The 12307-nt window shown below is 42.1% G+C and overlaps 8 protein-coding genes across 8 annotated transcripts in view; 5 read left to right on the forward strand and 3 right to left on the reverse strand.

Moving 5' to 3' along the window:
• Nucleotides 1-205: 205 nt before the first annotated feature.
• On the forward strand, nucleotides 206-1448 carry METBIDRAFT_29862 (putative tRNA acetyltransferase). The gene has a single exon (XM_018855498.1). It carries the CDS (start codon nucleotides 497-499, stop codon nucleotides 1355-1357), a length of 861 nt encoding a protein of 286 aa, XP_018713857.1. The 5' UTR covers nucleotides 206-496; the 3' UTR covers nucleotides 1358-1448.
• On the reverse strand, nucleotides 1411-1893 carry METBIDRAFT_34666 (chaperone; the record flags this gene model as incomplete). The annotated part of the gene is made up of 1 exon (XM_018856508.1): nucleotides 1411-1893. The coding sequence occupies one exon, from the start codon at nucleotides 1891-1893 to the stop codon at nucleotides 1411-1413; it is 483 nt and encodes a 160-aa protein (XP_018713858.1).
• A 245-nt stretch (nucleotides 1894-2138) lies between these two features.
• On the forward strand, nucleotides 2139-3469 carry METBIDRAFT_29863 (uncharacterized protein). The gene has a single exon (XM_018855499.1). It carries the CDS (start codon nucleotides 2538-2540, stop codon nucleotides 2988-2990), a length of 453 nt encoding a protein of 150 aa, XP_018713859.1. The 5' UTR covers nucleotides 2139-2537; the 3' UTR covers nucleotides 2991-3469.
• A 106-nt stretch (nucleotides 3470-3575) lies between these two features.
• Nucleotides 3576-5353, forward strand: UME1 (Ume1p). The gene has a single exon (XM_018855500.1). It carries the CDS (start codon nucleotides 3598-3600, stop codon nucleotides 5080-5082), a length of 1485 nt encoding a protein of 494 aa, XP_018713860.1. The 5' UTR covers nucleotides 3576-3597; the 3' UTR covers nucleotides 5083-5353.
• Nucleotides 5354-5453: 100 nt separating this feature from the next.
• Nucleotides 5454-6605, forward strand: SPP1 (Spp1p; the record flags this gene model as incomplete). Its single annotated transcript, XM_018856946.1, has 1 exon — nucleotides 5454-6605. One exon carries the CDS (start codon nucleotides 5454-5456, stop codon nucleotides 6603-6605), a length of 1152 nt encoding a protein of 383 aa, XP_018713861.1.
• A 97-nt stretch (nucleotides 6606-6702) lies between these two features.
• Nucleotides 6703-8112, reverse strand: DIT1 (Dit1p; the record flags this gene model as incomplete). Its single annotated transcript, XM_018856719.1, has 1 exon — nucleotides 6703-8112. The coding sequence occupies one exon, from the start codon at nucleotides 8110-8112 to the stop codon at nucleotides 6703-6705; it is 1410 nt and encodes a 469-aa protein (XP_018713862.1).
• A 38-nt stretch (nucleotides 8113-8150) lies between these two features.
• Nucleotides 8151-9837, reverse strand: CMK1 (protein kinase). The gene has a single exon (XM_018855501.1). The coding sequence runs from the start codon at nucleotides 9720-9722 to the stop codon at nucleotides 8424-8426; it is 1299 nt and encodes a 432-aa protein (XP_018713863.1). The 5' UTR covers nucleotides 9723-9837; the 3' UTR covers nucleotides 8151-8423.
• Nucleotides 9838-10423: 586 nt separating this feature from the next.
• MAK21 (RNA-binding ribosome biosynthesis protein) overlaps nucleotides 10424-12307 on the forward strand; it is a gene marked incomplete at both ends in the record, with an annotated part of 4543 nt that continues 2659 nt past the window's right edge. Inside the window, one exon of the mRNA XM_018858522.1 lies at nucleotides 10424-12107. Coding sequence (XP_018713864.1) covers nucleotides 10424-12107 — 1684 coding nt within the window. The remainder of the gene's footprint in view (nucleotides 12108-12307) is intronic.

Raw genomic sequence — 12307 nt, forward strand, 5'->3', positions numbered from 1 at the left:
AGCGCGTCACGTGCACAAGGCCCTCACTGATGGAAGAGATTAATAATAAACGTTATACCCGAGCATGTCCAAGGTCATAGTTCGACACAGTGGGTGATTATTCCTTTTGAAAATTCATTATATTTACCAATTTTGGCTGGAACAGAACAGAACATATCAACAACGTGTTAGGTGATCCTCATCAGAAGTCAATGTTAAAGATTTGCACTTTGGAGGGTTCTATGCTGTGAGGAGGTAATTTTGGTTTTTTCTTCGAGTTCGGCGAACCACACGTTTCGATGCTCTATATTGTTCGTAGTTCTCGTTCATTCTACGGACTCAATGTTTTGTTTTGCATATTACTGTATCAAAAAATACGGGTGCTCATTATAGTAACTCTGTTTTGTGGGGTCTATTTTTCAGGTTTATTACTTAGATAGTACTCGCACTCCGACTTAAGTCTGAGGACAATTTTGGTGCGAGCAAGAGCTCATCTCAACAATCACCAGTCAACAAAATGGGCAAGAGAAGATCTGATTCCGGAAATGGTAACAAGAATAAGAAGTACAAAGTCAGTTGCTTTATTGATCCAAATACCATGGGGATATATGCGACTTGCAATAGAGGTAGAGAGCTTGGATGCAGAAAAGAATTGGTGAACCTATTGTCTGAGAAGATTGACAAATTGTATCCAGACTGGGAAAAACACGTCGAGGAAGAAGAAGTCGAAGCAAATGACGAAGATCGTAAAAACTCAGAAGAGAAAACGGCCGATACTAAAGAATTGTCGGTAGAAGATCAAATCAAGCAAGAATTGGATGAAATGAAGGGCCCTCAAGGTCGAAAGAAGTCTGTGCATCCATTACTTCACCCAATGGAACTTGGATGTGAGTGCCTTGTGTTTGTTAAGGTCCGTAAGCCAGCTGTCCCTGTTGAATTAGTGCAGTCATTGTGCGAAGAAGCCACACTCACTAAGCAAAAGAATACTAGATTCACCCAGAAATTGACCCCAATTACATTCTCAGTTTCTGCATCGATGGAGGAGCTCACCAAGTTGGCGGAAAAGGTATTGAAGCCACACTTTCATGCAGAAGATCAGGTCCCAGTCAAATTTGCCATACAAGTCACCAGAAGAAACTTCAACAGTCTAGAAAAAGATGACATAATAAAACAAGTGGCAACTTCTGTTGGTAGAGAAAATGGACATACTGTTGATTTGAAAAACTACGATAAACTCATCATGGTGGAGTGCTTTAAAAACAATATAGGTATGAGTGTTGTCAGCGACTTCAAAAAGTACGAAAAGTTCAATTTGCAACAGATTTTTGAGAAGGACATGGGCGAATCGACTTTATCCAGAGTGTCCAACCAAAGCTAGCTCAGGATAATGTTTAGTTCACAATGATATTGTATTGATATAGCTTAAATATTTTAAAACGAGAGTTTCTCAATGTATTCTCCGGCAACTTGCCAGCTCAACCAATCGGCCTCTTTATTTGGAATAAGGCCCAACTTATTTAGTTTCCACAACCCAATCATCATGTTGGCCAATTGGCATGAAACGAAAACAATCTTGGGTAAGTACATCTGCAGACTATTTGTGTTGGTGGTAAACCCAGCAAATACTGAGTTTGTTTCAGTAAGTATAGCTTTGAGGGGATTCCAAAGCAACATAAGCGTCATCATTATTGGAATGACCTGCAACGAGTTACCAGTCATGTAGCTCATGACCAAATTCATGGGGATATTCTTGGCTGGCATCGTGGCTATATCCCATGCTTTTTTCACCTTGAGCAGATCCAACTCTTTCTGGGTGGGCTTCTTAGTGTGTTCATTTTTCTCGGTTCTATCCGACTTTTTCAACCTTGGTGCTTCTTGCTCAAATCCCGGCGGAGACGGGATATCACCGGTCATAGGGGCTAAGACCTTGGGATGGAGAAGCTCTTGAATTGTCATTGATCAGGATGATAAGTGCAAGATGGTTGTATTTATGCTAGTAAACTGATTTAAGCGAGGTTTGCACCAGACTGCACTATGTTGAGTATCAGCGACTTTGATCGTAGGCCTTCAGGCTACGTTTACGCCTTATATTCTCGCGCACACGCATGCAACGAGAAACAATAACTAGTTTCAGATTTTCAAGGCCGGGTTTCTTGGACAAAAACAGTGGAAACAACTTTGCAAGAACCTAGACATATCATCCTTATATCATTTCTTAGACCTGGATAATATGAATATGGTTTGCTTAAAATCTTGAGCTACAACATATTTCGTTGATGCAGTCTCAACTTCACTGATCGGCGGACCCAGCCAAGATAATTTGTAATCCGAGAGAAAAAAATAACGCAGAGTTTGGGGCCGAAGAACCATACCATAAAAGATCCTTATATGACTCCTCGATGCACTGGAGGGCATACTGTTTGCAAATACACGTGCATACAGATATCCACATACTAATCACGTGACCCATTTGCCTGCTGCTTTCGCTGTGCTATCGGTCATGGAACCTTGTCGCATGAACACCACAGCCTAGTAGCTCTACACTACAAACCGAAACAATGAATTCCACCCAGCAATTTGGAAAAAACCCTCTCAACAAAATCATCGGTCTTTCGATAGTGCTATCTATGGGTTTTCTCTTGGTAGTGCTCGCGGGCGTTTCTGGCAATTGGTTCCCTATAGTTGACGGCGTCATTTTCGCCGTGTCATATCTTCCAGTGATAATTTCTCGAGTTGCTTTTACTCTGGGTGATAACGATTTCAATTTCGACCCAAGTATCTCATCGCACACTCTGGCCGCCCAAGAGCTCGGCAAATTTCTCACCGCTGCCCTATTAGTCACGGGGTTCTATATCCCATTTTTGCTTCACCACTCGCATTTTCTTAGCACGACAGCAATGATATTGACATTCATTGGAGGCCTGTTAATTTATGGTACAGTTTATACTTTCAGCCAAGCATTTGAGCAGAGCGAGGATGATGAAGCCGAGTTGGGCGCCGGTGTTATTTGAGCGCGTTGTTTTCAACATTTGAGAAACCATGTTCAAATACCCCTCAAGTTGGCGAGGTCTGCTTTTATGTTCAAATTCGGACTTGCTTTTCAAATCAAACGCTTCCTGATGTCTGTCTGTCCAATACAGTACATCTATTAAGCGGTCCAAGTACCCAACCCAAGTGCGGTACATCGTCAATCATCTTGATCTTGTCGGAAAAATACCTCTATTATGCGACTAGTCTCAAATATTGATGCAATGCCAGGTGCATCTTGTATCGTACTACGATGAGTTGACTTTGAATTGAAAATGCTGTCTAATGTACATGTTGGCCATACAGTGCGACATGCTGACCTTGCTTATAAAATCGTACTTACCTCAGAAACCAACGTACATCCAAATCTCTTTTTAGTCTCAAGCACGTCGTAACCTTATAAATTTATCGTCTCTATTTTGTCTTGACCACAATAAAGGGTGTACCCTTATCCTCTTCCTGCTGCTCAATTTTACCCCAGATACAGTGTGCCCTGCTATGAGGCCGAGTGTGCATCCGTACATCCGGCCTCAGATAGCAGATCTTCACTCTCAATATCACTATTTATCAGACAACACCAGAAGATCAGAAATGTCTGTTGCCGTCGACGCCATGGCGGCCGCTGAGCAGCAAATCACATTGGAGCACCAACTTCGAGAGAAGGTTGTCAATGAAGAGTTCAAAATCTGGAAAAAAACAGTGCCTTTACTTTACAACAGTATTCACACGCATGCGTTGAAATGGCCACTGTTGACGGTTGATTTCAGTCCCAAGTACACTATTTCAGACGACAAAAAGTCGTTGGAAGTTCTTTTTGTCACGGGCTCAAATACTTCCCAAAGAGATCAGGACACGGTTTCATTACGCACGATTAATTTGCCTTCCACCATGTCACCAGATTTTGCGTCATTTGGTACCGGCGAAAATATTATTGTTTCAGAAAGCGCGTCCAATTCTATTGACTTGGGTGTTAAGCGTTTGTGGTCTCATGCTGGTGAGGTCAATAGGGCCAAGTTCTCCCCCATCGGTGAGAAGTTTGTCACGTTCGATAACGCAGGAGTGGTTCATCTTTACGATATCAATCAGGAAATGCCAGTAGATTTTAAGTTCCACAAAACAGAAGGCTACTGTTTAGAATGGGTCTCAGAAAATCAATTTCTTTCTGGAGCCAACGATTCCCAGATTGCACTTTGGAATGCGTCTTCGCCAGCTGCACCCGAGAAACAATTCAATACCCACACCGCTGTAATCAATGATATTTCATTCAGCAAGCCGGCGGCAGTTCTTTTTGGGTCTGTTGCCGATGACTTTACAACTCAAATCCACGATCTTCGAACTACAGAGGACTCACCTGCCATTAAAATTGTCGAGAAACATTTACAGAATGCCATACAACTTCACCCGGAAATTGGTCATCTTTTTGCTACCGGTGGAAAAGATAATTTGGTCAATGTTTACGATGCCAGATTAACAGATCGACCAATCAGACAGCTATTTGGTCACAATGATCTGATTTTTGGCTTACGCTGGGACAATATCGATCCTTTGCAATTATACTCTTGGGGCCTAGACAAACGGGTTATTTCCTGGGATTTGAACTATCTCACGGAGGAATATGCCCCGCCTTCAACTGAGTCTCAGGAAACAAAGAAAAGATCTAAACACACTGAAGACCCATGCTTGCAGTTCATCCACGCAGGTCACACGAATCGTGTCAATGACTTCGCCGTGCATCCAAGCATACCCAACCTTTTTGCATCTGTAGGAGATGATACGCTTCTCGAGATCTACCAACCCAAGACTTTGAGAGAGGGAGACGAAGATGATGAAGATGAAATGGCAGAAGAGCAGGATCCTGAAGAGAATGAAGCAGTGAATGGAGAAGCGGATGCCGCCTCTGGTACTTATGAGAAAAAAGATGCCGATGAAGATATCGACCAAATTGTTGATTCGCCTAAGCTAGAAGAAAAGACAAATTTTACCGCGGACAATGGTCTGCACGAACAGTTTGGTATCAACAGTAAGCCCGCCGCTCAGGAAGAACACTCCAACAGCGATGTGGACATGGCGGAATAAACGGTGCACACTTATTTGCGACTGATGCTAAATCAAATACATTGACCACGACAAAAGCTTTTTGAAGTTACGCCGTGTGAACGAGGCCACAGAGCTGTCCTAAGTATTAAACCTCCTGAAATTTTGGCTCACACAATTTGTTCTCTATATAATTCCTGATCACCTTTGAAATCCCCAAAATTTCAATCAAAATTGATCTCTCTATTGGCTAATAACAATTTGGCCCTCCATAGTAATTCACTTTTTCCCTATGCACGTTTTATACACGCCGCGCACTGTGACATTTGCAATGCTAACAGGCTTCACAGCATGTAGATAAATACCCAAGGGACCGTAGATATCTGGTCTTGACTCATTCTTTTTCTTATACTATGGACGGAAAGCACGATTTTGACCTCGAGTCTGATGGCCACAAGCGAAAGTCAAAATCCCCGTCCTTGTCAAATGAGCATGAGCCTAAAAGGCCCAAGCTTGAGTCGGACGACTGGGAAAAACTGGAGGACATTGCCAAGCAATACAAAAAGTTTGTGGCAGCACCCAAATTCAGCCTCAACTCAGAAGAGCTTTTCTGTGTGTGTCGCAAACCTGACTCTGATGGAGAGTTGATGATCTCATGTGACGGTTGTGAAGAGTGGTTCCACACAAAATGTATGCGGATAGACCCAGAGTATACCCAGCTTCTTGACAAGTTCTTCTGCAAGTTTTGTCAATGGAAAGGTAGTGGTGTGACTCGATGGAATAGAAAATGTCGTATGTTGGGATGCTTGAAGCCCATACGAGCGACAGAGAAATCAAAGTATTGTTCCGATGAATGTGGCGAAGCCTTCATGTTGCTGAAACTATCTGGGTCGCAGGTACTAACGCTTAGCGATCTCAATTTTGTAGTCAACTACTGTGGAAGCTATGCTGAGCTCAATTCCATGGGTTCTACTTTTCCTGAGCTTCCTGAGGTCTTGCTGTTAGATATGGAAAAGCTTCCTGAACTGGTTCAGAAAGTTCTCACTGACAATGAAGAAATGCAAGAGAAAATACAAGCACAGCTCGAACAAAACAAAGCAAAGACAAAATACTTGTCAAGGGTCAAGGAAATGGTTGCCATCATCAATGAAGAGATCCTGGCTTTAGCGGCGCCCTCACACATAGAGGAAACCGCTCAAAAATCGAAGAAAAAGAAAAGCCGATCCATAAAAATTGATCTCTGTTGCTTCCAGTGCGATCTCAACACAAACTTGTTCCAAGATCTCCCCAAGGATAAATCGATTGATACAGATGTACGTGTCACGTTCGAAGAAGAGATAACTTATGCAGTGGAACAATACAATGCAGGTCCCGACTTCCATGAAGGGAAAATGTGCTTGAAAGACCGCAGGAAGTGTCTTCGTCACAATGGCTGGTTCAATCTTTTGAGCGACCGTTTATGGAAACGACTGGAGGAGCTTCAAACGACTCTAGACAAATTACAAAAAGAAAAGTCTGTTGTGCTTAGAAACTACAGCATTTCCGTATACGAGAGACAACTTTAGATTGAAAACACAAAACCTGTGGGTGTTCATCTACACACTATTTGGTAAAAGAACTAAAGACGTATTGAGAGATTCAGGCGCTTATCGAGAGGCGTTTTTATTCCCGAGTGAAGACGAAGCATCTTTGGGCTTCATCCCAACCTCCAGTGTATCCTTCGTTTTCTTCATATTCGCGTGCAAGCTTTGCCGGGGAAATAATCATTTTGGGTGCGTCGCTCACCTTAAAAATGGCATTATGCCATGGTGTGGGAATGTGTAATAACCTGTCCTCTTCGTCTTGATTGTGACAACCAGTCGAGCAGATTTCTGGGTTCAACAATCTGATACCAAATTTAGGGCCACAGTTTGGATGGGCGTGAATCGACAATCTGAGGTGGAATGGAAACACCAACTCCACCAAGTTTGAGTACGCGTCGTTACGTCTTATCATCTCGTATGAGACTAGCGAAACCATCTTTTTGAACTTCTTGCCAGACATTTTTTGCGCTGCAGTTGTCCGCCCCAAATCTTCAGACATGAATTTGTTGAAACCCCGGTATAAGAAAAGCCTAGCATGTCCAGGAGTCTTGATTTGCTCTCTAAGAAGATTGTCATTGTCGTCACATCCAAACATTAGAATTTTCCGGTTGACGTCAGTTTCTTCATCTACCATTGTGTCCAAGTGATGATCGATTTTGATGTCTTCCAAATGAGTGGCAATAACGTTTTTTGAGCTTGACTTAAAGCAGTCGTTAAGTCCTTTGAAAAAGATTCCGTTAAAATCTTCAGGTTTGATCCGCTCATACATCTCAATAAGCTGAGCCGTATACGTATCCACCACATTGTCGTCGACACCTATGCAATCGCTAAAGACATGTCCATCGCTGACAATGTAGAATTTCATACCGGGAGCATACACCTTGTTGACGGCTTGAACAAAGTCTATAATTCTTCTGAGAGCAAGCTCCTCGCCCATATCAGGCTTACCCTCTTGAGCCTTGTCACGATTTTGTGTTTTGCAAGGGAAAGCTGGGAGAACAGCCTCGATTGGTATTTGCCTCGATGTAAAAAACCGAACGTTTTCGATGAAACTCTCGCGTCCTTCTTCCCACCTGTCAACTCTAGCTGCATTTTTAATCGAATTTTCAAAGATCTCAGTAAACTCGACCGCCAGCTCTTTGAACTTCCCCGATACTTTTCTATTGAAAGAGAAATCTCCATTCTCAAGAATCGTTTGCAAGAACCAAGCGTCAAACACAGTTGGCTCGAACACTTCCGTTGCAACTCCGACAACTATGTTACCAGCGCGTTTCTCAAAGAACATCAACTCGCTACACCCTTTAATTGTCATGTCCAGCAACTCGGAACTTATTTTGGGATCTAATGCTTCTGCCTTCTGTAAGCAGGACCAAGCTTCAGCTTCACTTTTCGTCGCCTCTTTTTGGATACGACAATTCAAAAAAGAGTCTTCATTCCGGCAATATACATAGTGCACTCTTTCGTAAACAGTCTTGTCTTGAACGGTCATTATGAAGAGCCGTAATAGTTAAATAAGCAAAAGGCTTAGGCCATTGTTAGCTCGTTAGTTCTTATATCTTGATTGAATATTATCTGCCCTAAACCAAAATCATTCTTGGAACAAAGATGTAAACTGGTAAATTGTTTTCCGGTAACTAAAGATCAGGCCAACATCTGCTGCATTCTGCGATCCAACTTGGGGAAGCATAACAAAATTACAACGTGCGGTAGCTATCTAAATCACAGGTTAAAGCAAGGGCAGGGAACACGTGCAAAAAAATAGGAAAGTCTTGCTCAACTATCTAATGATACATCATATGCCTATAGAGTAAATTCTGCTTTGCCTGTTTTCGTGTCATCTATGGGTGCATTTCCTTGCAGGGCAAGACCCATCATGAAGGAGTCTAACCCCATTCTAGAACCTTCGCGAGACGCTAGAGCAGAAGTTACCGGTGTCGTAAAGCTAGTGACTGTTTCGGGTGAATGGCATTTCCCTCCTTCTAATGCGTATATACGACCGTCAAGCAAGCAGCTTGATGATGTAAGATTGGACCCATAGGATGAGTTCGGATTTGTGGATAAATTGGAAAAGGAAAATTCTTCTTTTTGCGATCTACTTGATGTCATCTGTCCATGCAGCCAGTTGAGTGAAGATGCATTCCTTGAGTTATGAAGTCTCAAGACTTTCTCTTGAAGCTGTTGAAGAGAATTCGAAGAAAATGCAGGTTTTATGTTGGATCCGGCATTGCGAACGAAAGCATGCTCCAATGCGGCTTGCGCTGTAATACGTTCGCTAGGGTCTAGTTTGAGGCACTTAGAAATGAAGTCTTTTGCCGTATCTGGAATGGCTGACCAGTAATCGTCGGGCTCGAAAATATAATCTGCGTTGGATATCAAATGTTTTGTTTCTGCATCTGTGTCGCAATCGAAAGGCATATACCCACATAACATGAAGTATGTTAGGACCCCAACTGCCCATAGATCAACAGGAAAACTGTGACCACACTTAGATAAGACTTCTGGGGCAAGATAGCTTAATGTACCATCGAAAGATTGAGCCTTCTCGCCCAGTTTTAGAATTCGGGCCTGGCCAAAATCTGCAAGAAGCAACAGGCTTGCTTTAGAAGTATTGGATGCAAACAAAATATTCTCAGCTTTGATGTCTCGATGTACGATGCCGTTGCTATGCAAATGGTTTATTGCAAGCAATATCACCGACGTAATATGGCTCGTTTCAACAATGTTAAGCTTCCCTTCTGGAGCCTCAGTTATTCTTTGAAAAAGTTCACCTCCCACAGCCAACTCGGTCACGAGATAAAAAAAATCTGATGTTTCGAAGTAATCGATCATCAGGAGAATATTGGGATGTCCGCGCAGTATAGTTTTGAGCACCTGGAATTCCCTCTGAAGCATCAGTTCATTTCCGTATATGAGTCGTTTACTGAACCTCTTTGCGGCATAGTGGGCACCAGTGGCTGCATTTTTGCATTCATACACATTTGCGTAAGATCCCGTGCCCAAAACTTTCCTTGAAAGTATATACGGGCATGGTAAATTCTGTTTTTCCGGCGAGCGAGAGACTTGTTGGGTCTTGAATTTGGGCCAAATGTCTTGGCACATCGGGAAAGGCAACTGAAGATGAGAAAACAAATATTCAGTAGGTTCTAGTCAGCCGTATATGGCGTGCTAACAAATTGAATGTATCGTACTATTAAGAAGATTGAAATAGCAAAAGCTCGAGGCTTGCGCAATTAAAGAGGAATATCTGTATTCGGTGCGAACTGGATCAAAAATGTCCTGCATCTCGGATTAACTTTGGCAATTCACACAACGTTCAGCATCCAACCTTTAGACCGTAATTGTACTTTTTCAAACAGTATCCAGGTTTACGTGCTTTCTTACGACTTGGGGGGGGGTTTCATCAAAAAATACAACTGTGAAAAACAAAGTCAACTATGTTTGTCTTTTGGCAAGAAGCAAGCAAACTTGTTGCAATACTTTCAATGTAATATTTAAAAAAAAACCACTTTCCTTTGTGTTTCAAAGAAGTTTTGAAGTTGAGGACTGAAAAGTAGAAAACCCTCCTCTTTTTCAATTTTTTTATTTATTTTATGCAATGAATAGGCAACTTCTTTTGATTCTGGCAAATAAGAGAACACTTTTTTTGAGATCTAGGTATTAGAGCTATAAGTTATGTATCAGGATCCAATTTCAGTGCGAGGTCTACATCACGTGATCACCATTCACGAAGGTTTGCACGTGATGGGCATCGCATCCTAATTTTCCACCACGAGGAATCTCTAACGCTTAAGTCTGCAAGCATGGATGGCTCAAAGTTGAGCATAAGTGCTCTCAAAGATAAGATCTCCTCTAAGCTCTCATCTGGGGAGCCGTCAGGCGCATCAAAGGGACATGATGGTAAGTCAACTGGCGGGAGCAAGAAGGCTAAGGGAGCGAAGAGCGAAAAGCAGACGTCTACTTCGAAAACCGGAGTGACCGGTAAAAAAGACAAGAAAGACAAGAAGTCCAGGAAGGAGAAATCTGGGAAGTCAGAGAAAAATGATACTCAGGATCAGGCTCTAGACAATGACGAGGTGGATATTCTTAGACGTGAAGCACTTGCTTTGGGAGCCACTGAAGAAGACTTAAAGCTAGTAGAAGGCGTTGATAATGAAATTGAGCAGATTTCTGTGGATTGTCCCGAGGGTGTGGATAACAACTTTAACTCCGACTTGTCCAAATTCATGAACGGACTTGGGTTCTCCGGTCAAGTCGATGTTGTTGAAGAAGAAGAGGAAGAAACACAACTCATTGACAAAGGAAAAGAAAGAAAAGCAGAGAAAGACTCAGAAGAAATTGAAGGCCTGGTGGCTCAAAAGAAAGAGCCCAAAAAAAAAGAGCAGAAGACCAAGAAAGTGAAACTGGAACCCATAGTGATTGAGAAAAAGGAGGAATCAACAGTTCTTGTTGCTGAGATGGCGAAGGAGAAGAAAGACAAGCGCCAGAGCGACAAAATCAACAACGTTCAATCTGTGAATTCAGAAAAACTTCTCATAGAGTGCAGAATCGACTGGTACAACATTGAAACACCGGCTATAGAGGAACCTGAAAAGTTGGACCGTTTCGCTTTGGAGAGACTTACAGAGAAAGCAAAAGCTTTGATAGATTCCGAGAACAAGACGTACTTGACTGAATTTACGTCGAACAATTCCCAGAGAAAGTTTTTGTCCCAAATACTTTCTGACGGTACATTGAACGATAAAATCTCTGCATTGACCTTATTGGTCCAGGAAGCTCCTTTACATAACTTAAAAGCTTTTGATACGCTTTTGTCTTATTGTGAAAAGAAATCTAGAACCGCTTCTTTGCAAGCGATCAACGCTTTGAAGGATTTGTTTCTCAATGGTCTCTTGCCTGACAGAAAACTTTTATCATTCCCGAAGCAGAAGCTCAACAAAAATGCGGACGTTATTACCTTGGCTTTGCATTATTACGAGGATCACTTGAAAAAAAGCTATTTCAAGTTCATTCAAGTCTTAGAGTTCTTAAGTCACGACCCTATTTTGCACGTGAGAATGAACGTTGTGCTGCACATTTTTGACCTTTTGAAAGCGAAACCCGAACAGGAAGCAAACTTGCTCAGATTGGGTGTTAACAAACTTGGAGATGTTGAGAACAAAGTTGCTGCAAAAACATCTTACCAGATTCTTCAATTAGAGGAAACTCATCCCGCTATGAAAAAGATTGTCACTGACTCTGTCACAGACATGGTGCTTCAAAAGAACCACGATTACCATTCGCAATATTACACAATCTTGACTCTTAACCAAACTATCTTGCTGCGTGGTGATACCGATTTGGCTAACTCATTAGTAAAAACTTATTTCTCTCTTTTTGAGAAAATTCTTATTGAGTCTGATCCCGCGTTGAAAGATGCAGCTGAGGACAAAGTGCTCGGAAAGAGCGAAAGAGGAAGAAAGAATAACAGAAAAGCTTTCAAGAAAGGTAAAAAAGGAGGAAAGTCTGTTAAGAAAGAAGAGAAATCCGAAGAAGAGGTTGTTGAGGAACGCAGTGCTAAAATGTTTTCTGCTCTTCTTACCGGCTTGAATCGTGCGTTTCCATTTTCAGATTTACCTTCCGAAATTTACTCAAATCATTTGAACACCTTGTACAAAATCACTCACTCCACCAACTTCAACACCTCC

This window comes from Metschnikowia bicuspidata (assembly GCF_001664035.1).
Source record: "Metschnikowia bicuspidata var. bicuspidata NRRL YB-4993 chromosome Unknown METBIscaffold_1, whole genome shotgun sequence".
NCBI lineage: Eukaryota > Fungi > Ascomycota > Pichiomycetes > Serinales > Metschnikowiaceae > Metschnikowia > Metschnikowia bicuspidata.